Here is a 27443-nt window from a genome sequence, read left to right as displayed (position 1 = left end):
TTGTATTTTTCTGTTGCATTCTCAAAGGTGTGAGAGAAAATGTATTGGTTTTGTCAAAGGAGTTGACTTTCCCTTCCCCTGCAAATTGAGAGAAAAACCAATCTGGAAATGGAAACCTCCAGATCATTATTTAGGCAGAAAGCTACAGTCATCAAAATTACTTTGCTGACCCAAACTGCATTTTGCTACATCCCCCTAGTCCTGTGCTTTTGCACCACAGCAAGAACCCATCACCCTGATGTAGAACCACACAAGCTGAAAAAGACCTATAAAACCACTGACCCCAGCCACAGGGAGCCTGGGCCCTGCCTCCCCACCATGTTAAATGTAGTTGTGTAAAAAAAAAAAATCCTCAAAACAGTAAAACCTCATATAATCCTCACTGATTTTCTTGCTACTTTTTTGTGCCTTGTTATTACACGCACAATCAGGGACCACTTGTCCAGAAATATTTTCCTCTGACAGAGCTGGAAATTGAAGCTGCACACAAGGTGTTCTGAATTTGAGCATAGGGCTGGGCTCAGACTACAGCAGACTCTTCTACCTGGGATATCACCAGAAATCTGGAAAAAAACTTTTCCCATGTCCTCAAACATAGGCAAAAGCACAGTGGCTTGCAAAAAAAGAAAGGGAAACTAGCAAAGGGGAATGACCCAAAACTGGGATGAGCAGAGATGAGGGAGGATTGAAGAACTAAGCCACAGGCCATGCTTGTTTTTGGGAGCCTCCTGAGATGCCTGCAGGGAGCCAAGCACTGTTGCCCTGAGCAGACTCCCTAGGGACACCCAAACCTTTATTGCAGAACTGTGACATTTCAGGTTAACCTACAACCTCCCACCACCTCCGGCGCAAGCCTACCCTGCATTCCCCTTTGCAAAATGAACGTTTGCAAGAAGTCTGGCGTCGTCAAAGAGACACCCATCCTACGATCACAAGCACCAGGAGGCAGAAAGCGCTGGCCTTTCAGTCACATGCAGCCCAACCATCTGGCCACGGGGCAGGCAGCGCTCATGGTGTGCGGCTCTTCCCTGAAGGGGATCAGGAGATGTGGTTTGCTCTGTTTAGAAAAGAAACTGTAACATAACTCACGCTACCTCCTTACCCAAGGAAGCGCAGAGCCAAAGTTGCCAGCTGACTGCTCAAGTGTTACCTCTTCACTGCATTGAGACTTTATTTTGCAACAAATTTTAATGCTCGGTCACATTCCTGGTGTTCCTTCACCAAGAATCACTTCCAGGGCTAATGCCTGCAAACTGAAGGAGAGTCCACTTGGATTAGATGTAAGAAAGAAGCTTTTTACAAGGAGGGTGGTGAGACACTGGCACAGGTTGCCCCGTCCTTGGAAACATTCAAGGCCAGGTTGGATGGGGCTCTGAGCAACCTGGTCCAGTGGAAGGTGTCCCTGCCCATGGCAGGGGTTTGGAACTAGCTTTGGAACTTCCAACCCAAACCACTGTATGATGCTATGACTTCACTTACGACTCCAGAGAACTTATTAACAACATGGCTCAAAAAGTCACTTTTTAAGCAGCAACTGTTTATTATTGGGAAGAACATTAGGACTTTATTTTTTTTTCTCTTACATATATTCAATTTGAATAAAAATAATTTAAAAATTTTTAATTTCTCTTTATATTACATGAAAATAACTTGAAACAAGAACTGTGAATTCTGGAAGCAAGAAACATAGACAAAACTGTTATTTAGCTGCTGAGATGTAGTTCTTGGATTTTTTTTTTTTTTTCAAAAAAAACCCCCTCAAATAGAGAAACAATCACAATTGTCATTCCAGTGGAGAAACTTAATCCATCTATAAAATATCTTTACGTTTGAGAACAGTATATAGTTACACTAGAAAGTATTCATAATATAGTGTGTGAGTTCTAATACACCACCTAAAATATATAACTTCTCAGACTTTACAAGGTCAAATACTTTAGACCATATTCCAGTGGAAAAACACTACAAATCTCTTACAATCCTTTTAAAGTTCTTGTTCAATTAACTTTTATTTCCTTTTGAGGAATTCTAATGTAATTCAAAGCAACAAAATATTGCATACAAACTAGCTTGCAGAACTTTATTCACACTAAATTGGACAACCACTGTTTAAAAGGATGAAGCACCTTTAGTAACAGTGACAAAACATCACTGTTAGTGTAGCTGATGAAAAAGCAGATTTTGTGCACAAATTGGTAAAATTTTCATGACCATATCTGATAAAAATTACTGTATATTCAGATTAAGAAACTCAACTATTTGGAATTAAAATATGCTTATGGCTGGGGTAGGATTAAAGTGTTACAAGACAAAGAGTCTACTAATTAGTCCAGTTCATATTATCTGATAAAGTCTTCCAATAAAACGCTGATTTCTTCTTTTTTTCTTTTTGTTTTTAAAATACATGCAACCTACTGCAATTTCCCTGGCTTATCTCGCCTCTTTTCAGTTTTTTCAGTTGAATGTGAATATAGTTCATCTTTTCATTAACTTCTAGGGTAATGAACACCATTCAGCATCACCTGAATGGGTTACAATTTTAAAAAGCCCAAAAAAGCAAAAAAAAAAAAAAAGGAATTAGCATGTCAAGGTCTCACTTTAGAACACAAATCTGCAGAAATATGTACACTAAAAAGGAGATGGACTTTGTGTAGGTAGTTATTTGCATTGAGTACCATATCAAATTTAATGTAACTGTGCCAGTTGTGGGTCTGGTGGCCCGATGGAAAACCACTCTTCACCAACTACAAGGAAAAAAGACTATTAATATGATTGTCAGAACTGTTCTCAGTAACAGCCTAACCTCAGGGGTCAGTTCTCTTCCAAAGAAATGCTTGAAACACTGACTGGTGCTGCAGCCTGACAAACAACCTGACGCCATCTAAGGTGACAATGTCAAACCCTTTAAAAAATAAACATTTTGTTTCAGTATATTTTAGCTGGGGAAGGGGGAGGTGGGTGTGTGTTTTGCTTTGTTTTGTTTTGTTCTTGGCTTTTTTATTTTTGTAACTGTCTGCTGTTCCCAGCATCATCTCAGAGGCTGGAATGTTTCATTCCTTCCTCTGCCAGTTGTGTCCTTTTCCACTTGGCAGATGCTGACCACCACACCCGCCGCTCCTCGGCGCACAGCAGCCACCAGTACTGCCTCCTTGTTTTCCTTGTCTGTTATCTGTGTCATCAGCGGAATTTACAGCCCTGGAATGTGATTTCTGAATCAATATGCATTTTCTTTTCCTAAGGAATGCCTTATTTTGCAACCACAGCTGTGTAAAAATACTCTAATTTTAACTAATGAGGGGGTGGTGGCTCTTGAGACAAATCAGTGCTGCAATGTAGAAAACCAGGGAGGCATTTTCACCAGATTGCAGTATTTTTAAGATCAGGCAATTGTCTTCCTTTCTAAATTAAGAATTAATTTTGGTTTTACCAAGAAATACTCTACTGGTATGAACTATGGAATTTTTGAAATTATGAAGCACATTTATGTTTTACTTCTCATCTCTAAATATATTACTCATCTGTTTAATTCATTCAGGATTCTACCATACTGTCAACCAACTATAGTAATCCAGAAATGTTTTCTGCTCATGGAAGGGGCTTAATTGCGAAGCCACACCTCCCTGCAAAGCTCCAGTATTTCTGATTGGTAAAAAGCATTTCTCATTGAAGTAATACTGAAGTGGAGCCCTAGCCCTCCTCCATATATACGACTGTCAAGTTAATTAACTTTTGAGAACAAAATGCTGATCACATTCAATGACGAGCCACACTGTCGTGTTCAAGACAGCTCCAGTGGTAGCTCTGGTGGCACAACTGTGTATCTTGGGTCAAGCTTAGGCGTGAAATCCTTGAAGTTCTTAGATGCTTCGGTACCAAACACATCTAAAACTTTCCTGTTCATGAGAGCAAACCTGAAAAAGACAAGAAAGCATAAATGCATGACTCACTTACATATGAAAAAATAAAATTATTTGATGTCATGAAAGTTTACTAAAATCTCTGACATATAGGCTTCAGCCTGCTCTGTTCAGAGACTGAAAGTTTTTCACCTCAGGCAAAAAAAAATTTTAAAAATGCATTTGAAAAATGTGGCTAACAGTGTTGTTGTAAGTTTACTTCAAATAATGCAACTTATGAAAAAGGGGTAGAGTCCCCTTCTATTTTTAATTCCACAAAAAAAAGGTCAAACCAAAATATACTACTGTTCTCTCTCACTCCAGCAGAGCAAACTGTGGCCCTGCTTGCCCAAGTCAGGATGTCAATTTTATGGGTGTTAAAACCTATTTCAATTTTGTTGCTCTTCACAACTATGGAATGAAAGGTGTATGAAATGCCAAAAGAAATTGCCCTTATGGAGAGAGTGTCAAAATTACTATTACAGAGATTTGCTTCAGATAAAATAAATGAGCAAAACAGAATTTCTATTCCTTCCTCTCTTTCAACTAAGGCAAGTTTAGGATTAGGAGAAAATGAAAAAATGCAGCCAAAATTGGACATCTGCACTGACATCATGCCCTGTATCATGTTTGTATGGCCTCAGAGGTTGCCTGAGGACTGCCTCCAGGCATCCCAAGGAAAGCTTCTCACTAAATCTTGCAATGTATTCAATCACCTCCTGTGTGTACTGTGCCACAGTACAGCATGCTCCTGGGACTGACCGCTGATTTCACTTCTATTTTTACAGCCCAAAGAGCTCATTGTCATGAGAAACATTACCTTTTATAACCCCATTCATAAACTGATCAAGATTTAGATGCCTTGTTCCTGCCACACACTGCACCAGTGTAACAGTGCACACTTCACCAAACTGTATTTTTGTAAATCACTTACAGCAAGATCTATTTGCAAAAGAAAAATTTTTAGGTTCCTGTAGCAAATAGAAAAAACATCCAGTATGATATTAAAGTATATATTTATGATTATGATCGGTGAAAATTTTTCATTAGCTTTCCAAGAAAAAAAAATCCCTTGCCAACTGAAACAGTTATAAAAAAAGTACCAAAGCTTTCAAGTATTCCTAGGAGACATTCTGACATTTCTCATAATGCTTTTAAACCCACAGTAATACCATGTTGTCAGTCACTGTACATAGTAAGTGAATTCTTCAACATGTATAGTTGTTCACTGGATTCTTCATGTTCCAGTGGAATCTGAAAGCATCCCACCCTCCAAACAGACTAAAAAGGCTTCAAGTAAAACACTCATCTGCTAAATAGTCTTCACTAGAGTTAAATCTGCTCCTGTCATTACACTAAACCCAGCAATGTCACTTCAGCAGCAAAGAACTTCAAGAGTACTGGAAACCGTTTGAAAAGCAAAGTAAATCCACAGGGAATTAGCCCTCTTGTCCTCTAGGGCTCTGCTGTTGGCAGTGAATGACACAGAGAGCTGAGTGTGATCAATGACACGTTTAGACAAGCCATAACACAGCCCTGAGTACATACCTGCCCTTCGTTAGTCGTAAAAGAAACTTCCAGTATGAAGGTCTCAGGTTCTGAACTTCCATGACAGCCTGCAAGGAGAGGATTCTGTCAGAGCCAGCTGACAGTATCAGGCAAAAGCTTCATCTGCTACATTAGGTTGCCAAAATTAGCAAAAGGATTGCTATGGATCTCATTTTTACTGCTCTCTGCTGAATTCAGTGCTCTGTATGACCATCACCAGCACAGACTGATATGCCCAGAATACAGTATTTTGCCAGTGGTGACAATTAGTTTTACATTTCATTGCAGAGAAAGCAACAAGAATCATTATACATATATGACTTTGGACTGGTGGATGCCAAATTTACCTCCTATTTACATCCCCTATCCATTCTGCATTTTGTAATCCATCATTTCTTGTAGTCATATTTATATTCCATGTTAAATTATCTTAAATAATGTCATATAGCCAAAATCCATCTCCTCTCTATTCCATTACTCTTCTGGGTCACTTAGAAACATAGCAAATAACAAATACCTCAGCATGGATCCTTTTTCTAATTTCTCCTTCCTTCTTCCTGCCAGATCTAGCAATGTGTTTCTGGTCCTAGATTCCCTTTCCAATTAGTTATTAAGTAACCAAAAAACTCTTCTCATAGGAACTTTTTGTCTGTTAGTCTCACACGATTGTCCCTGACAGCAGTACTATGGAGACCTTCAGGCACATCCCAAGCACTAAAATATCAATTCACTTTGATACTAGACTTAGAGATATTCCCAAGTACATGGGAACAATGAGGAGGAGGAGTGTCTTCAATGTCCTGTTAAGCACAAGACTGCAGAAGATGGCTTTAGGGTCATTTTATATTCTCTTTATTGGGGGACACAAAAAATATATATCATTATGGAGGTCCAGAGGATATGCAGTTCATGCAGGGATGTTTCAGCAGAAGGTCTAGAAATGGTGAGATGTAGAGAATAGTAGAGCTATTTGGGTAGCACTGAAAAGCTGATTTTCTAGATGATGCAGACAATAAAAGGACTGAGGGAGTGTAAAGGCATGTACCTAACTTGAGAAGTGCAAAAGATGGTAACTACATCTTGTTTCAGATGTAATACTTCAGGTTTTTACTATTTTTTGCAGATTTTTTCAACTAGGCAATAGTAATTCAAATCAGCTGACAGTGGAAACTTTCAGTTGATTAAAAAAACATAAAATATTGTATTACATTGTTTGCCTTCTTGAGAAACTGTCCTTTCACATGCATATGGAAGTTTATATATTAATGCTGATCTTCTGGGTGAGTGTATTTTAAGACCCTTTCCAAAGAATTCAATGCTTTGTATAAAGTATTCAGCTATAAGCACAGGAGAAACTGAGTTCTAGAAATGTCCTTCCCACAGTGACACTCCAAACCAGGATGCAGGAGCCCCAGGACGCAGAAGCAAGATGTTGTGAATCACTACATCTCACCACCTTTTCTACAGAACTATCTCCCTGTGCTCCTGTTCTCATTCAACATTTGATTTAAAGAATTCATGTTCTGTTAGAGAACATACTTACTGCCTGAAAGCATATTGATGTAGAAATGGCATAGATGATGCTGTCTGCATGAGGAAAATAGGGAACCTTCCCTGCTTCAATGCCTTTGAAGTACATAGTCTATAAAAAATAAACAAAAATGTTGAATGCAAAAGGTCAAAGTATCTTTTTACTTCTTATTTTACTTTTTTAAAAAAACACGTCAATTTTATAATTTTGTATATTAATGTGATGTTCATTAAGATAAATTATAAAAGCTGGACAAGATCAATCTAATAAGAGGCTATTAATGCACAGAACAGGACTAGCAACAACTTGGGTGTTACAGAACCTAAAGATAAAAAGGGGAAAGTTTGCTCTGTTAAATTCTTCTTTTTAAAAAAGCAAAAGAACAATGCAATAACTATTCTGCCAAAGTGAATATTCACTGTTCTTAAACAGCTTGAAATCACATACTTTACTTTCTGAGAAAACATGTACAGTTTATTTTCCTGAGCACAGCCTGACCTTGCAAAGCAGCACACGCCTCCTTGGTCGGTTACCCTTGGCTTGCGTAAGATGATAAAAGTAGTAAAAAAAAAAAAAGAAAGAAAGAAAGAAAGAACACACAGCACTTTTCTTATTTCACTGTAGCCATGATGTCTCAAAGTCCAGAGAAAACCATTAGCAATACAAGATAATACTGTTTTTTACAGCTGGTGTTCTAAAAGTCAATATGGATAACTCAGATTTGCCATTATATGACTTAAGATGTGAACTGCCTTCAGAGCTTGGTCTGGGATAATCAGGAGGAGGAACAGAGAGTATCTTCCCTTTTTATGATTAATTTTACGTGTAACAAGAAAAAGTTCCTTCTTTTTATGTTCTTTAAAATGAATTCTGCTCTGGTAATGGAGGTGGATAAATATTGCTGGAAAACAAGGCCTTCAAGGTCTGCAGGAGAAATGTGTTTCAGGTATGATGCATAGTGAGAGAACATTATCAGCTCATTCCAGCAGTGGTGTTGGGGAATTAACCATGACTAAGTCTCAGTTTTCTGGAAAAATTACAGTAAGAAATCAAATGCTGGTTAGAAAATTGTAATCAACATACCCAATCTCTGTAACTATTTTTTATGGGCTCCTAGTTTTAACAAGTTCAGAGAAATAATTCAAGCCTGAAGACTAGTAATTAGAACAAAGTTCATTCCAAAGCTGGGAATTCAATCAGCAGTAGTACACTAACAAACAATTTCGGCTATAGACTAAAACCTAAGCTATTTTGAGTTATCTTAGACTGTTGAATGCCAAAATTAGGGAACAAAGGCAGGAAGTTAAGCTGTAGCTTTTGGCAATAAATCTGCAATTAAGGACTAGGTCTGATTTATATTTTTGGCAGAATAGATATTCTTGGAACTTTCTGATTTAAAAAAATCTGCAAAAACTACAAAGCAAAGCGTTGTCAGGAGATTAAAAAAATTGTGGAGAATGTACATGAAGACCAGTGGATAAAGGACATTTAAAATGAGTCAAAGAGAAGAAAGCAAGAAAGAAATGAGAAGACATGGCAGCATTGCCTCTTGGCACACATGTACTGAAACACCATCACTGTACAACTTTGTGTTTTACTGGAACTGCCAGACAAAACCCCTGAAGTTCATTTTCTTATCTTCTGCTTTGAAAAAATAGATGAAATGAAGACCTCTTTTAGAAGGATAATAACTTACCTCTACTAATTTAGACACCAGATACATAGAGATAGTTGTACTTTTGTAAAACATCATAGAAATTCCTGCTAGACACCCTGTAAAAATTAGAGAGGCATTGTTAGGTTGTGGTTTGCATTGTTAAGGTCACTGTTGTGTGTCAGCCCAACAAACACTGCACAGGACTATTTATTTCTGTTGCTCAGACAGCACAGTTCAGTGATTTTTTTTTTGCTGCCCAACCAAATATGGTTTGTATCACTAAAAAGAGAAAGTTTCAAAATGCCGAAACAAATCTGTACTTCAGTGTTCAGGAGCACAGTATCAAATTTCCCTAGTCTCTGTGGGATGAGAGACCTCTGCACTTATAACACGTGACAGATTTCCTAATGTAGGAAAGGGCCTCACCACCACACAAATTTTATGGCAAAAGGGTCTTTCTTTGGACCCAGTGGAGGCCAGTGTGTATTTTGTCACGTATGGAAGAGTCAGTATTTTCATCTCACATCTTTACAACTGCAAATTAAAGGACAAGTTTATATTTGTGCACACAGTAATACACTGTCCTTGGAGCTGACCATAAATGCCACATTTAAAATTACAATTGTAATTGCAACTACTTGAAACACCACTGTCACTTTGACACAATCTTGATGTACACAGGAATAGGAACAAAGTCCTATTTTCATCACAGAAGTCTCAAAAGGGGATGGGAGGACAGACAAGAGGAATACTGACAAAGTCCCAACACACACATCACGAACTTTGCATGGACTCACCAGCTACAAGTGCATGAAGCTCATCATCTAGGTTTCGGACCCAGCGCAGGAAGCAACTTGTACCCTGCAGGTGAACAGAATGCAGGCTTAGCCCTATTTACTTTTGTAACATACAGACTGGAGCTATTCCTTATAAGCTAGTAACATAGCACACAGCATGAATTAAGAGTGGAGTGTCATAATACCCAGAATCACAGAATCAAAAATGGTTTGGGTTGAAAGGCACCTTAAAAATTATCTCGTTCCATCTCCCCTGCCATGAGCAGGAACACCTTCCACTAGACCAGGCTGCTCAGAGCCTCATCCAGCCTGGCCTTGAACACTTCCAGGGATAATGCATTCTTCTACTTGGTAAGGTTGTAAAAGGTAATTTAATTGGTAAGTGAGGAGGTAAACTTTCCCATTGTAAGAGTCTTGTAAGGGAAATGTAAACTCACATTGTAATTTCCTAAGAGCTGTAGAAACTTTCATTATTGAGACACATTATCTGATTAGGTAATCTTTATCACATCAAGAAACACTAAATTACATCAACAAAAACACAAGAAATCAACACAACTAAAGAACAAGCTTTTTAAAAGCACTGGTGATACTAAAGTCCAGAGAGCTGGACACAGTACCCATAACATTTCAGTGTCTTAAATTTACAATTTACTCTGTCATTTCTTTCAAAATCAGAGAGCAGATTAATCTAATTGGAATTCTAATCTAATACCAAAACTAACCTTGAATTCATGTCATCCTCATTTGCTGTACCTGTCTAGACTCTTTCCCATGATAAAGGTTTTTTCAACGACATACCAAACCTCCAGAGATCTTTTCATGTATCCAATAAATTCTGGAACTAGGAAAATACATTAATCTAAAAAAGCACAACTGCATTTTCCTTTGGATCCAATATGCACCAAACATTTAATTTTTTTTTGCCGTGGTCCAATTTTTTTGAGTGACTAGAATCTTTGCTGCCCTACATGTCTATTTAGACTGGAAGAAAAAAAAAAGCAACCCAAATTTGTGTAAGTTACAAAATGCAAACAATAACATATAGTAACAGATCATAGAATTGGAGGATCATTTAGCCTGGAAAGGACATTTAAGATCATGTCCAACTCTTAACCTAGCATCCATCAAGTCTACCACTAAACCATACCCCCAAGTGTCACATCTACACATCTTTTGAACACTTCCAGAGATGGCAATTCCACCACTTCCCTGGGCATCCTGTTCCAGTGCTTGACAACCCTTTAGGTGAAGGAATATTTCCTATTATTGAATCTAGACCTTCCCTGGGCAACTTGAGGCCAATTCCTCTTGTCCTGTCCCTTTCTACTTGTGAGAAGAGACTGACCTACACCTGGCTGAACTCTCCTTTCAGGCAGTTGTAGATAAGGTCCTCCCTGAGCTTCCTTTTCTCCAGGCTAAATACCCCCAGCTCCCTCAGCTGCTCCTCCTCACAGCACTTGTGCTCCAGACCCTTCCTCAGCTCTGTTTCCCTTCTCTGGACACGCTCCAGCCCCTCAATGTCTTTCTTGCAGTGAGGGGCCCAGAACTGAACACAGGATTTGAGGTGTGGCCTCACCAGTGCTGAGTACACACTTAAAAATAGTAAATAAATGTCAGAATATGTCACCCTCAAAAAATGAGTATCCACTGAATTGCACCTCTCAGTTGGACCTTTTAAACACAAAAAAATCTTTTTCGCTTTTGCAATTTAAATGCTTTTCTTCTCTAAAGGCTTTTTTCTTAAAAGTTTAAGCAAAAATTTAGTTTTCGAGCAAACTCTGTACAGCTCATTTGCACTTTGCCATCAAAAATTTTAAGACTCTGTAACCTACAAATTCTTGTGTCTCAATTTAATTACTAATCAAGTGAAATGCTGTTTTGCTTAAGGTGTAAGACCTCTTTTTTATTTTCCAGTAAATAATATTTACCCTGAATAATACAACATGATCTTGAATTTGCAGAACAAGTAAAGTGGCAGTTGAAAAATACCATGTGATTAAGAATACAAAAGTGAAAAAGACACTTCAGCACTGCACCATGCAATATATTCTGTGTGTGCTTTGCCACATTCTCTTTTAGCATAAATAAACATAATTTGATTAAGTCCAAAAATGCTGTATGAATGTATATCAGTTCACAATCTGTCATCTTATAATGGGGTAGGAAGGATAGACTTGCAAGCAGTAAGTGCAATGTCTCCTCAGCTACATACTGTAAGTTCTGCAGTCTCCTGCTATTTAGTGTCAAGTAAGAATTCCAGATATGTGAGCCAACAAAATGTGCACATGGCTTCTCTCTGGCAACACAGATACTACTGCAGTCACTACTTCTACCTGCACTAAAACGCTTTTGTGTAGCAGCAAGTCCCTCTGAAATCTGAATTCACCTCCTCTGAAGTACTATCTCCTGATCTTGAAAACAAACTGCAAAATCCATCTGTGGTTTATTTAGAAATTACAGAAAAAACACACAGAATAGAAGAATAGCTTTCTGTTTACAATTTGATTACTGCAATAGTATAAAATCTGTCAGTGACATGCTGTAGGAAACAGTACCAGTACTATTAAGCAGCTTGACTTTTTAGCTCCTTGTCATATTCTGAAAAGTGAAAAAAAACCACACTATTTGTCATTTCTGTATGCTATACACTTACTTTGTATATACTGACAAAAGATCCCAGAAAAGCTCCAAGCTGGAAATTTTCCTTGTTGTAGAAGAGTGAAAGTAGCCGTGATGGTTGTGTAAGCAGATGCCGGAAGGTGGAAGGAATCCGAAGGCAACACTGGATCAGGTAACCAATGCTAAACATCCTAATGAAGCCCTAGAGAAAGGAAAGAGAGATTTTGTGGTAATAAACCACAGCTTCTGAAAAAGGAAAAGCAAAAGCTTCTACAGAAGGTTTTATTTCTGACATTGAATAGTTTAAAACCTACTCCAAAAGTAATATGCAAAATGCATAAATGTATCCTATCCCCACCTTCAAGCTCAAGACTTTTCTTTCTCCCAGTTACCCTGTAAAATAGCAAAAGCAGTAAAATCACAGAAAATTGACTCTTCTTTAATTTCTATGAATTTCTGAAATTAAAATAATCCTGATGACTTCATTTCCAGGTTACTGACCAGCTTTTAACCACAAATGAGTTTATAGAGGAAAGCAATGCAGTGGAAAAAAAAGAGCACTTCCACACTCAAATGTCTGGAGAAAACAGTAAGGTGGAAAAAGTCCACCAAAAATAAATTTTAGAAAGTGTGAGAATTAGAAGTTCACCCTGGTGGCTTGGCACATGCTCATGGACTTTGCCTCAGACAAACATGAGGTTGTGGGATGCCTGCAGCAAGGGAAAGGGAGAAACTGGAAGGGACTTCATGGGCAGAGCTACTGAGACAAGATAAAATGGGTTGCAGAGAATTTACTTACTATTCCACTTTGGATAAAGATCTGGATTTTTTTTTTAACATAACACAAAATCACACTCACTGTTTTTTCCAAATTATTCTCCCCAGTTTCTTCTAAACTCCTCCAATGCTTCCTACCATTATTCTTACCCTAGGGTGAAACTTTTTTAATAATTCTGAATAAATTTTACCCACTTTTTGTTTGGAAGATGCTTTATGTGAAAACTATTTTTGCACTTACCTGCATATAAGGCAGGCACCTTATTCAATTACGGTGACAATGACACAATTCCAGTGACAAAGAAATCTGGCAGAAGGTTTGACTGAGCAACCTTTCAGATTTAGAAACTCAAACCATTTTTGCCTCTTAAAGAACTTTATATTGCATCATAAAGCTCATAAAATTTTATTGTGGTTAAACATCCACTAACAAACTCTTCCTGAAGCAATTACTCTTCCTGCTACTCAAGAAGTGGTTTATGAGAATCAAGGATCAAGAATCATCCACTCAAAGTCATCAAGCCATCCAGCATCATTTCTTTTGATTGAAAAAATTCCATTCCTTCATGCCATGACAACAAAACAAAACAACCCCCCAAACAAACAAACAAAAAAACCCACAAAACAAACAAACAAACAAACCAAAACAAAAAAACCCCAAAAAACAAAAAGTCCTAAACCCAGCAGTTAAGAACAAAGCCCAAAACAAGAAACAACAGAATGGTGTGTTAGATGTTTTTACCAAGGAAAGGGGACATCAGTGGGGTGAGGAAACATCTAAATTACAACTCAAACATATCCCTGATTTTATTTCTATTAGTAGTCAAGTTAGAAGTGCTGAACCAAAGGACTGAGGTTTAGTGTTGATGTGCATGCAATCCTAGGATTGTGCAAAATCTCTCTATTTAGCTTATTACTTCAACCAGGTAAAATCATATCACACCTACAGGTGTTTTTCACAGTCACAGGAAGTATTATATCTTATAATCCATGTACAGTATTGTAAATTTTATCTTCCATAGAAAGACCTCCAGTAAGAATGGATGTAGTACACAGCAGAGCATATGCAGGACACTATAATAAACACAAGTGAGCAAAGAAAACTCAGCCAAGAGCCATTTCTTCACAGAGGTTTTGAGTTGGAGCTCAGATCAGCCACAAGTAGTAGCACAGTGTAATGACAGATCTCCATAATTTGTCAAATAAACCTTTTCTTCTGCTTTTGAGAAACCAATCTCTTAATAATACATTCAAGATACCTGCTATAACTCAAATTCAGAAAAGCACATGTGCACATAAACAGAGGTCAGAAACATACCAAAAACTCAGTCAACCTGTTGCAACATATCAGGAATTTGTTAATATACTTAAAATCAATTAATTAAGATATTTATTATTTATTCTGGGTATGTAGTAGCCCACATTCCTTCAAGAGACAGAACTTTGAGACTACAACCATAAGAAAATAATCTCAGAGAAGCTGTGGATACCCCATTCTTGGAACTGCTCAAGGTCAGGCTGGATGGGGCTCTGAGCAACCTGCTCTAGTGGAAGGTGTCTCTACCCATGGCATGGGGGCTGGAATGAGATGGTCTTGAAGGTCCCTTCCAACCCAAACCATTGTATGATCCTATGACCTTCTGTGAGGTCACCCTAGTTACCAGTAAATTTGGGGAGTTATCTGGCCCTGTCCCCAGCACCAGCAGAAAAACCAGACATCTGGACTTCTACTGTTGGCTAATGGCTCCTCACTGTAAACAAGCAGAATCTAAGAGGAATTTACTGCTTCTGTCCCAACTCTTTTCAGACACTTACAACCACAATGCATTTCACGTATTTAAAGTCTGAAGGGAAGTCAATGAACTCAGGTGGTGTGACTCTACTGAATGTTACATAAAAGCCATGGTGATGTCAATGAGCTAATGTGCATTTAAATGTGAAGCAGGAGAAAAAGAGCACATAAATGAGTTAAAGTACAGATGTGTTAATGAGAAGATAAGCTGTTCAAGGGTAAGGGAAAATAGCACTGAGGAAAAATTTTGGCAATAAGCAGCTTATCACATCCTTATCAGATCTGAAAGCTTCATTACAGAAGAATTGTAAAAACATGCTCAAATCATGTCAGCTGATAGTTGCTACTGATCTGCTCCAGGAATAGTCACAGAACTTTTAACAATTTTGGATCTTTAAAAATATAAATACATAAAAATATTTTTTTCACTAATTCTTTAATTTAAATAAAAAGAACAGACAGGAAATTAGAGGATCTCACTGCCATTGCAGCAATATCTTCCTCATTAGATTACTGTAGTCAAGAATAATTTATACTAAAATACTACAGAGGATGGGTCCAAGAATGAAATATATTTCAAATGCACAACTGTCTTCTCTAAAGAGAGAACAGCCTTATAAAAATTTCTTTCTAAAATCTACTTTTTGTCAGGTCAAGTCTCTATTTAGTTTTGCTATCAGTTAGGTTTTTTCCTCCCCTCATTCCATTTAAGAATATATAAAACAAAACAAAGTGATGCTGAATCAGTAAGTGAAAAGGATGCATACTCCTGAATATCTACCTTCCTCCCCATCCTCAGGTTGCTTTAACATTTTAAAAAGTTATTTTTGAAAGTAATATACATTAAAAGCATCTAAACATACTCAAATACATTTTTGCTGCTCCATATATAAAAACAGGTCAACTGGTAAGGGATTGGGATCTTCTGGAGTCTTATCAATTCCCAAAACAGGCCTAGCAGGTGGTACCGCCTGTGCCAACCCAATGCCAGCCAACACAAACTTCTGCACAGTAATTCTCTGAGAAGAAATGCGCTGATCACATTAAAAATGGAGGATGAATTATACCACCGGAGATAAACAGCTCTTCCTGGGAGTAGCAACTGTGACCAATCTCTCATTACCCCAAGCCCTTAAAATAAACGACTGGAGGAGTGCACCCAGTGCCCAGCAGCGACGTTCCAGAGCTGTGCAGCTGCACGGGAGCCACGGCCGCCTGCCACAGCAGCACATTCCAGGTGCTTTATTTAGGGGGCAGTCACAAGTGGGCTCAGCCGTGAAGTGCATCACATAGTTAAACAAGTTCCTTGCTTGCTAGTCCGTTTTTTCCCACACACTTTATGTTACTCATTCACTACAGCTAATCTGAAAGACCAGAGAACTTTAACCCCACCACCGCCCCGTCCTAAATTGAGAAAATCTGTTTTCTGGTTTGTCACATTTTCAATAGAAGAAGAACGAGTAACAGGCGCATTTCTCACTTCCTAAGCATATGCTTTTCCTGACTACAGACTTTTACCCCCTCTTTGCCAGAGTTCGTCAATCGAACTTTTTCTGCACTTACTTTAATGCAGTATGAGATGCAATTATCTCCATAGTGTTTACAGCATCTATGCCTTGGGCCATGTTTGCACCTGCAAAAAGCATAATGAAACACGTATTAACTCGTAGCTGTTTTCAGCATCAGCGACAAGAGACTTCATAAACTTTTCTTGCCTAAAAATACATAAAGTGTTATTTGCCCAGCACTCATTCTCCCCATTACCCACTGAAGGGCACTGTGAACTTTTATGATACCATAAAAGGACAATAAAAAATAACAATACTTTAGTTGTACACCAAGAAAAAGGTGTCTGCACACGTATTTGGATCCAACCTTTTGCCATAAAATGCTAAATTAAAGAACAAATTTTCTGCTGTGATCAACAAGAAGTGATGTGACCTTTCCTGGTTTGTCTCTGCTCCATGGTTCTAGAAGGATATTTGAAATATCTTTTCTCTTACTAGTGTCCTTTCATCTTTCATCTCACTGTAAGGGTCACTGAAGGGCACTGTACATCATACAAATGCACAAACACCCTGTGAGACTTCTCTCAATTACAAGCCTCTCACTTTTGGGCCATTTCTTCTGCAGTGTAGATTTTATGTAGTTCTTCCTTTGGACTGAGAACTTTGAGGATTTAAAACAGACTGGCTTGAGCTGGTGTGATGTGTGGATTGTACAGTTTCTAGCCCTCCATTATGTAGAATTAAAATAAGTAATTTCATACCAGGTCTGAACATTATATTTTGCTATATCCAAGTATTTAAGATTTAATGTGAAATAAATTACATAATTTATATACTATGTCAAATATCTTGGAAGTTTTGAATCGTGTACTATAAAGTCTAATGGCCATAAATCATCTGTGAGGTCAGTTTATGTAGCAAAAATTGTAATGAGAATGTGCTCAGGTTACAGGCATTTAGACTCAATTATATTGAAAAGAACCATATGGAAGAGAAACCAGTGAGAGCACAAAAACTCCATATTGAAAGTTTGCTGAATGTCTGAGCTGGGAGTTTCAAAACCTTAAAGAAAAAATGTTATTCTCTGTCTTCAATCCTTGTATTTAACCAACAACAGAAGAGCTATGAACTATATCTAGCAAATTGAGTAACAGGTATTTAAGATGAAACAGGCATAAATAATTGAGGTAAAAGAATTTGATTATGGCTGGAGGTGTCTTTTTCTTGTAGGTCTTTTGCTGTCTAATACAGTCATGCCTGAAAAACCAATGACGACTTCCCTCATATTTTTCAGCTAAACCCTACAGCAAATCATAGGAAGTCACCATGCGATGGGGATCACTTCATGTTTGTTCATCATCTGAGCAAGTAAAATAAGCCACTACTCTGAGTGCACAGTGCACTTGGAAGACTCTCTCTCCTGTGTGACAGCAGGCAGAGATTTGGTCATAAAACTGCTCTTGAAGAGCTCAGAGGAAGTGAAGATTCATAGGTGTCATGTGAACATACCCCAACTCATTTTTTACTCCACCTTCCCAGTAAATGAATGACTCCTCATGGTACCCAATGTGCCTGAAGCAGAGGAATCAGTCACAGCAGAAGCAGATAATCTGAACATATCAGACTGAAAAGCTCACTGCACTCACTTCTTTAAGCTCATACTAAAGGACAGTGAATTGGATCCTGTAGGCAGGGCACTTATCTTGCCTAACTTCAGATGTGAAGATCTGACCTTGTGCAGAACAGTTTTAACTCACTCTTTGCTTTCCAATTTCCCATCTCCCGACAGCAGAGGCAGCCCACATGCCATCAATCCTATTTTTGGTAGTTCTCCTCTATGCAATCCAGGGAGGTAGGTCCCCCAAAAGACGATGTTACAGTCACTTATGGTGACATAAGTAAGGTCTGCTGCTGTGCAACTTTTCTCCTTAACAGTACCACTAGTTCCAGCAGAACTATGCCATGAACTGGTTTTGCTGAGAACTGTAGAAAAAGCAACCACCATCCTGCACTCATCATGGACTGAATTTGCTCTCCCTTGCTAAGACAACTGCATGTTGGAAGTCATAGCTATGTCATACAGGTCTTCAAGCTTTTCTTTCACTTTGATCATTTGCCATTATTAACTACCTAGTAAAAATGAAATAGAAAAACACTGAAATGCAAAGCATGAGTATTATAAAACATTGTCAAATACAACACAACAGACATTAAAGTGCTCTATATAACAATTCATTTTGGTTTGTTTTTCTTTTGGGCTTTTTTACTCACACTTTGTCCATGAGCTTTTTTGTTAGTGCCAGTATGCTCATTGGCTGTGATACTTTTTCACTATGCTTGATTTTCCTATCTGTTCTTGAAAATGCTGCTTCAGGTGAAAAAGAATGGGTGGGAATTTCTTCTTTCCCTACAATGAACCTGAAAGAAAAAAGGCAAAACAGAACAACACAATTACATAAATAACTCAAAGAAATACATGAAGTCCTGTATGAAGCCTCTTAGACTAGTTTGAAGTTACACCCAGGTCTGCAAAAACCCATCTTATACAATACAGCTGCCAAACAGCTGTATTTCTTCAGAGAAGATCACTCCATTGACATATATTTACAGATATATTCCAGCTAGAGCATACAGTTGATGCCAGGAATTTTTTAAAACTAAAACCAAAAACATTAATAGGCAAGTCCATCTCTCAGACAAAGAAAGAACACTAAGTAAGAATAAAAAAAGGTACTTGAAATATGTCCATTGTCTCCAGAAAAATGGGGTTACATAAAAGTTGATAATTACTACAATATTTTTATAAAATATCTGTTTTGCAGAATCTTCAAAATGTTTTTGCTGCCACTAAAAGCATCAACTTTGTTTCACTTGGCCTCATCTTCAGCCTTCTTTCTTCACCCAAAAGTTGATATTGTCAATATATTGGCTCATCTTAGGTGTAGAATTACTGTGTATCAAGGGCAAGGGAAGACGCAATGGGAAGATGTTTCCTAACACCATGCACTATAATCCAAGTTACACTGGACCTTGGCAGTCTTGCTGAGGGTAATGAAGATATAAAAACTTTGTCATTCTGTAATACAGCAAATAAGCTCTAGGTAAAAATACAGCAGCCATTTGCTTCCAGGAAAACATGGGCTATCACAAATCCCAGTTTTAGAAAGACAGAAGATTAGTGTTCCTTCAAAGACATGCAATCATATGTCTGAGTTTCCTTTAATTACAGTCACAAATATGAAGGGATTTCTCTCTTGCTAGCACACAAGAGGAAACTGCCTCAAGCTGCACTAGGGGAGGTTTAGATTGGATATCAGAAAAATTTTTTCACTGAAACGATTGTCAAGCACTGGAACAGGCTGCCCAGGAAGTGGTGGAGTCACCATCCCTGGAAGTATTTAAAAGACTTAGATGAGGCACTTGCGGACATGGTTTAGTGGTGGACCTGGCAATGTTGAGGTAAAGTTGGACTGGAATATCTTAGAAGTCTTCCAAATGATTTTATGATTATTCCTTCTTCAATATATGTTGTATACCCAAAAGTTGAAAACTTTCCTTACAGTGCAGCTGCCACTGTGCATGATTCCTCAAAATCTTGTCTTATATAGTCACAGAAACTTTACTTACTTCAGCGCAGAGTATGTAAATCCTTTCAAGCCATCTTTGCACCTGAAAGACAAAACCAACAGATTTCTCTAGACTGGGCTGCTGGCAATATAAAGTGTTACAAATTAAATATGGCATAGAAGGGCTGAGGAGAAACACCAGCTTTCCATTAACCAAAATCAGCATGTTTGCAACAGCTCTGTGGCCATTCTTGATTTCCAGTTCTCACCACAGCCTTGGGACATCTCTGAAACAAAGAACACAGCACCAAATGCCGGTGCTTCTCTTTTTTATCCAAACCAAGAGTGAAGAAATTTTTAAAGGATGGTAACAGAACCACTAGGGCAACAATGCAAGATGACAAAGAACTACTGCTTTATGGAAAAGTAGTCATGATGAGTTTAACAAAACAGAAGTTTTACTGCAAGGGGAGAAAGGAGGGTTGAATCTCAATGAAACACCAGCCCTCTTGTGAAAAGTTGCAGGGAATAGTTTTTCTGACTTTGAGATACATTTTTGTACTTTGCAAAGCGCTGATCTCTGCAGCCTCTTACTTTAAGAAGACAAGAAGGTTCTTAATCTGAAAGTCCCAGTTTTTCAATTATACAGTCAGTGGTTGCTTTGATTCTGAGCTTGATAGTATATATATTTTTACATCCATATATATCCATATATATATATATATATCTGTTCTTACCAGCTATAGGACCCCTAATGTGAAGAATGACCACAGCAGGGAGCCTGAATTTGGCTATGAAAAATTTAGGTTATTGACTTTTTTTTGGTTAAGTATACAATGAAAGGAGCTAAAGCTTGATCTGCTACTGAAAAACCATGTTGTTATCATAGGAGAGAGGAGATACTTGTGTTTTCTCCCTTTTTCTTTTTATAGAATTGTATGAGTAATACATGATGGTAAAAATGCATTCCTGACACAATACACCATGAACAAACTAGTAACTTATCAACATCACCATTTCAAGAGCATACCTACTCTAAGGGAAGAAGGACAGCAGTTGCAAAAGCTTTGTAAACAGAAGCAGATGAAAAAACCCCTTTGCCTTCCACCTGCAGAGACCACATTGTCCCTGGAAGTGCTGTGCTCACACCCTTCAAGAACAGGTGACACCATCTCCCAGAAGGCTCCATTCATGGTCAACATGTACTAGCAAAGGCTGGATATGTGTGAACAGCAGGAAAAACATACCAAGATCAAAGATGTTCACAAATGAAGAAACTCTTGCATTTCCTGGCAAGGGAGTGCCTGGTGCAGAGCTGGTGAGACATCACAGCACTAAACACTCTTGGGAATTTCTTCCCAAGGTTATGACCTTCAACACAAATGTTTCCAAGGACTTGGTTTTGTGTGCAAGTGTACAGTTACACACAGCACAAAAAAATTCATGGCAAAGAATTTGTCTTTTAAAATGACTGCAGTTAAAATATTGGTCACATATTTATGATCTATAGGGGTTCAAGGTAAATACATACAAATAAAATTGCTCATTGTATCTTTAATTAACATAGAACTTTGAAACCAAAGATATTTAGTAATTCTATTGTGACTCTTTATCCAAACATACAATTCAGAAACTGAAACACGATCACAGCACTTTTACAGAATGATGGACTCAAAGATGGGTTGAAAACTAGATGATGGATTGAAACAACTCAAATGAGCTTAGCCAAGAGATCACAGTGAATCACTGGCAGAAGTCCAGAGTTCAAAAGCACAGGTTTAACATACATCCCACTCCTTCCACAGAACCACAGTCCAGTTTTGTAAGTTTGATTTTAAACCTGCAGCTCACTGTAAGTTAAATCCCCTTTCAGTGAAGGGTGTCCAACACATTACACCTGCAAGCTGCCAGCTGATGAATAGGGCTTTAGTCTCTACTTTTCCAGTAAATTAAAACCATACACAAACTGCAACCTAAACAGGCATGTAAGTGTTTCTAGAATAATATCCGAACAGAAAAGTAATCACAGTATGACCATAATTATGTTTTCTCCTTAATCATTCCAATGCAGCTGCACTTTCAGTCACAAGCGTTCAATTATTCCTTTACTGCACCACCAGATGTCCCTGCCCAGCTTTGCTCGAAGCACCCTCATGGATGCTATCCTACAATTCATTTCCTTTAAACTGACCTCAAAGAAAATGTCAAAAATCCTTTCTTCACTAATACTGAAAATCAGAAGACATCTGAATTGCCAAAAGAGAAAACAGCTCTCCAAGCCCCTACTTTTTTTTCTTCAAGAAACAAAAAATATTTCTAATGCCTATTCTAATTACACAAAAAAAGGTCAATTCTATGCAGAAAGTATTTAGTGTATTGGAATTTCATTAGCTATGCTTATTTTTCTTATTTTTTTAGTTGTTCTGTGTATTTGGAGCTAGAGCTATGAATCTGCCTGAAAAATGCATCAACATTTAATACATAGTTCAGTAAGGAAAGTAAAGGCACAATTAGAATTTTTTTCCCCTTAACTTCCTATTTAATTTTAAAAAAGTAAAAAGTGCACTTAAGCTCTTAAATAAAATTTAATTAATGTTGCTTGCTGTCTAAACTGTCTTCTGTAAAGCCATTCTGCAAAACTAATAGGTTTGTAGAAATATTGTTTATTAAGAGTTTTATAAACAGGAGGCCTAGAGAAAAAATACTTGCAGTCAAAAATAATTTGTATTGTAACTCCCCTTCTCTGGCACGGCATTTTGCTCTTACCAATGAAGAGGCAATCAACAACAAAAATGGAATTCTGATTTTTTATTTTACATTATGGATCATGAATTCACTATATTTAGGTTTCAGAATGCTGGTCTAGAGATTGAAATGACCTTTTTTATTCACTCACTAGGTACACAACACTGGCAGCAACCAAAAAATCTGCACACACTGACTTCAAACACTTTTTTTTTTTTGAGGGGGGAGGGGGTGGCTGTCACAATCCCCTTGCAGAGAGACATCACAAATTCAGTGACTGGCCTCAAAAGTGACTGCTGAGGTACAACACTGGCTGCACATGGCACGTTTCATGAACACCTGGCTGCTAACAACTGAACTAAGAGTAATGATTTGCTTCATACAGCCACTAATTGGTAATAATAATGCCACCACTAATTGGTTATAATAACTTTTACTTAATGCTTCATTGCTCAAGGGCTGAAAAGGCCTGCACTCTGCTGCTGACCCCCATGAGCCACTCAAGCTGCAAATGAGCCTAGTACAATGCATTACATGTGCCCAGCACTGCAGACACCCCTGGGACGGGAAAAATCTAAACAGTAAATTTTAAGGGAGTAAATTTAGGGTACTATGCAACTTGCAAAGCTTGGGATAACAGAGTTGTATGGCATCAGAGGAATTGGTTGTAGCTCACCTACCTTTCTGCAAGGGCATGTAGGGATAGGACAACGAGGAAAGCCTTTAAACTGAGAGGGCAGGCTTAGATTAGATAGTAGGGAGAAACTATTCACTGTGAGGGTGAGAAGGCACAGGTTGCCCAGAGAAGCTGTGGATGCCCCATTTCTGGCAGTGTTCAAGGCCAGGTCTTTGAACAACCTCGTCTAGTGGAAGGTGTCCCAGCCCATAAGGATTATTAAGTTTCCTTCCAAACCAAACCACTCTACTACTCTACTTTTTCTACCACCCTGAATATCCCAGGGACCAAATCCCATGCTGCAGGAGAGCAACATTGCTTTTTGCCCATCAAGCAATAATTTAAACAGAGCATAATTTGGCTACATTTTCCCATCAGATGGGGACTGTCCCTGGTACAAAGCCAAGAGCACCAGTGACTTTGCCAGCTGTCCCTGCTTGGCACCATGTACCTGCTCACACAGCAAAAATGCTCTACTCTATTCCAGCTTGTGTTTGGCCAGAGATTTGGTTGGAGCCAACAGAGAAGAAGAACCAAGGAGCCAAAGCAATAAATTTGGGTTCTCAAAATTCCCCTGCTGGGACTATTCTGGCATGTGAGCAAATAGTCTCAATTTTAATAGTGCGTATTTATAAGATAAATTTAACTTATGGCCACACACATTTATCTTTTCACAAAGAAAACAGCAAAAGTGGAATAGAGCCAAGGCTTGATACAAACTATACTTCCAACAAGATATGAACTGACTGTAATTATGTTTGTATATGTAAAGAAGTGCTATATATGAGTTAACTGTTCTCTCCCTCCATCCTGCAGGGAGAATTTCCCACACTGAACTGTAAGGCTGGATGCCAGCAATTATATTTTGGGGTTTTTTATTAGTAAGTCTGTTTTGGGGATTTAATATGCCTTGTCATAGCTCTTCTCAAGATTTCTCTGTGACCAACTGATATACACTGAACAAGAAACCTTATGAGGGAACACCACTTTTCGCCCATGGAACTGGTAAGCAGAAAGCAGCTCACAGTAGTAACAACATGCCATGATTAACAATATCCCCACAGTGCTTATGTTATCCTTCAGGGTAAGAGCAAATTAGAAACTCCTATATGCAGAGTTCTCATTATGGCCACATGGAAAGGAAGCACTTCCAGCACAAGACATGTGTTAGCATTTTACTGCAGCACCTCTGCCTGTGAAGACTGGTTGGGGAGACCACATTTCCAAGTTAAGGTGTCTTCTTTATGGAGAAGGGAAGATCATAGTGATGAAATGTGGTTGTGTCTGAACATGCCAGCTGTACCTCTTGGTATTAAATCCCTTGCTTTTAGGAATTAAAGGCTATTTATGGTATTTTGTGACCTATGCTGATCTCTAGAGAATAATCTGTTTTCTGTTTTAAGTTGCTTAGAGAGGTTACTTTATCTCCCTCCTTCTGTTTTCCAGCTGGAGTCCATGATCTTAAATGCTTCATTCCTCATTCTCTCCCCACTGTTAAAAGTCAACAGCAACAGGTGCCATTTTTCTGAGACGTCTTTTGTATCCATTTCTCTTCTTCCTTTTTCATTTTCTATTTTGCCCTTTCTTCCTACAAGTTGAGCTGCTCTTTCACATTTCCCCCCATCTGTCCTCTAAACCTTATTCTAAAAAGCCCGTTTCTTTTACTTAAAAAATAATTGCACAGAGGAAATCCAGAGGTAAGTTTACAGGGGAAAAATATTTATACTCAGATTCTCTCTTCTCTGAATTTCCCCTTTTTTAGATTAAACATATATTTTCTTTCTTTCTTTACACACAGGTCTTGCCTATTCAAGCCAGAACTATGAAAAAATTATAACTGCAATTAAAAGCAAAAAATTTAATCTCGTACCCCATGGACAACATGCAACTTTTGGAAAACATGTTCAGAAATCACATTAAAAATAATTGAAATCAGAGGAGTTGTACTTTATAAAACTTATACTTCAAACTTTTAAATATGCAAATGTAGCCAGGATCAAAATTCAGTCAAAAGTCTCATAACTTGTGTTTCCAAATCACATAGTTAACTTCTGCATGTTTAACTAAAACATAAAAGAATGTATCCATGGCATTTCTTTTAGTTATGCCTGAAGTATAAAATGGTCTTTTGAAAAGGCCACGGTTTTGCAACCATCACATGCAGTGAATATAAAACCATATTTTGTAAAAAAATGAATTAACAAAGAAAGAGTAAGTAGGGACAACATTCAAGGAGAAGGGTGAGATTAGCACCATGTAGAACGTACATTACTTTTTTCTTAACCTAAGTTGAATGCATCGTTTACAACACTTGGAAAGAAAAGGCGTGTGGAAATGACAAACCATGTAGTCAACAGTGACCTATGGTCCCATTAAGCTCTCATGTAAATCCAGGGAATTACATTTTAGAACAAGAATTCTACAGTTCTGTGAAGAATGTGACACTGCAATTGACAAGAAAACTGTTCATATTGAAGTTAAAGTACAATACTGGATTCAGAGTTGTAAACCAAAGCTGCTATCAATCAACATTTCACATCTGATTGTTAATCCAAGTTTTCTGTGTTACTGTCAAATTGAAATCAGATTTCTAGTGATGTTAATTATCCTACTACTTACAACACTCTCATTGCTTCAGAGATTAGCACTTTCTGAAATGTGCAAGTAACTGCAATTTCAGTAAGTGGAATTTCTCTTAAAAGATCCTGAAAACAACCAAAAATTTTTTGTTATTTTAGCTGGATGCAGATGTTCCATATCATTTTGTACCAACAATACTGTGCTGTGAGCTCAGGAGCAACAACTGAATTATTCCACCATCCTGATGGGTGGCCACATTCCCATCTCAAAATCCTTCATCAAAGCCCTGCCTCACACAGTTAATAGAAGAAGCCAACAAAGAACCCTTTAAAGATCCTCCAGTCCAATAACCCTGCCATGGGCAGGGACACCCTCCACTGGATCAGATTGCTCAGAGCCCTATCCAGCCTGGCTTTGAATGATTTCAGTGATGGGATATCTACCACCTTCCTGGGCAACTTCTGCCAGTGTTTCATTACCATTAAATAAAAAAGTTCTTTCTCCTATCCAGTCTAAATCTACCCTTTTAATTTAAAAGCATGAACCCTTGCCCTGTCACTACAGGTTCTATTAAAAAGTCTGTCCCCACCTTTCTTAAAAATCCCCTTTAGGTACTGGAAGGTGCTCTAAGGTCTCCCAGGAGCCCTCTCTTCTCCAGGCTGAACAACCCCAACGCAGCTTGTCACAGGGAAGGTGTTCCACCCCTCTGATCATCTTCATGGCCTCCTCTGAACCTGCTCCAACACGTCCATGTCCTTCCTGTGCTGAGGACTTCAGAGCTGAATACAGTTCTCCAAGCAATTTAAAAAGCTGATTAAACAATGAAGTTAAGGATTTATCTGCTGAGTTCAAATGATTTGTTGAATCTTGTGAAGTGCTGTAATTTTTCCACTATGCAATTTTGACCTTTTTCTTACAAGCGTTTTCACAAAATACAGCAACCTTCTGTTAAAGCAAAACCCAAACACTCTCTCCAAATCAGGCACAGAACAAAAATAGGAAATGGAAAAAACCCCTGGAGACACGAAGATGGGAAGTCAAATTGTCTCCAGAGGCATGAGGACACAGAGAAATGTACCTCGACACGTGTACAAACCCACGTCCACCTCTGGAGCCAGGGCTGCACTGATGCCGTCTCATTGTTGTTGGAACAATGAGTCAGTCACTAAAGGGACATGCTGTTACAAGATTAGAAAACAAATAATCTTAGAACTACAACAGGTTTTGCTCATTATTAAATAATGGTGGCACCTGCAGTGATTCCTTCTTAGAAGAGGACCTGTGTGAAGTTTATCTACTGATAAATTTTCCTCGGGCTTTTTCTACTGGCTCTCTCCAGTTGGAAAAAAAGAGAAAAGAAAAAATAAGACGCTAAATTTGCTGAAACTGTTTTCTGTAAGCGTACTTAATGCTATTTGCAGCTGATTCAAAATTTCAGTGAGATAAACCTCTCTCACTGAACAATTAATTCAAGCATTCAAGAGACATAGATACAACATTTGATTTTCCCAAATGATCCCATAATTGGATTTGAGGGAAAGGTTTGGCTGTTTGCTTTGCTTCAATTTGGGGGAAATATGATTAAAAGGAGAAAATCCATTTACATTTTTATATTTATTAACTCTATCTCTGACATTTAATAAAATATAAGATCAGAATAAATATATAATGAAATGAAAAGCTATAAAAATATTTTAAAGAAATTAGCAATCATTCTGAATGTGCCCAGACATTGCTGAGCTAGGATA

General features: G+C 38.1%; 1 protein-coding gene across 1 annotated transcript in view; it reads right to left on the bottom strand.

The window, feature by feature from the left end:
• Positions 1-1516: 1516 nt before the first annotated feature.
• Positions 1517-27443, bottom strand: part of TMEM135 (transmembrane protein 135) — a 160204-nt gene continuing 134277 nt past the window's right edge. The window contains exons 7-15 of the mRNA XM_063394454.1: positions 19756-19797; positions 18400-18546; positions 16184-16253; positions 12086-12253; positions 9430-9493; positions 8672-8748; positions 6988-7086; positions 5445-5512; positions 1517-3911 (exon numbers count right to left, since the gene is read on the bottom strand). Coding sequence (XP_063250524.1) covers positions 3779-3911; positions 5445-5512; positions 6988-7086; positions 8672-8748; positions 9430-9493; positions 12086-12253; positions 16184-16253; positions 18400-18546; positions 19756-19797 — 868 coding nt within the window. The 3' untranslated portion in view covers positions 1517-3778. The remainder of the gene's footprint in view (positions 3912-5444; positions 5513-6987; positions 7087-8671; positions 8749-9429; positions 9494-12085; positions 12254-16183; positions 16254-18399; positions 18547-19755; positions 19798-27443) is intronic.

Source organism: Prinia subflava, chromosome 3 (assembly GCF_021018805.1).
Source record: "Prinia subflava isolate CZ2003 ecotype Zambia chromosome 3, Cam_Psub_1.2, whole genome shotgun sequence".
Classification (NCBI taxonomy): domain Eukaryota; kingdom Metazoa; phylum Chordata; class Aves; order Passeriformes; family Cisticolidae; genus Prinia; species Prinia subflava.
This window is presented reverse-complemented; position numbering and strand designations above follow the sequence as displayed.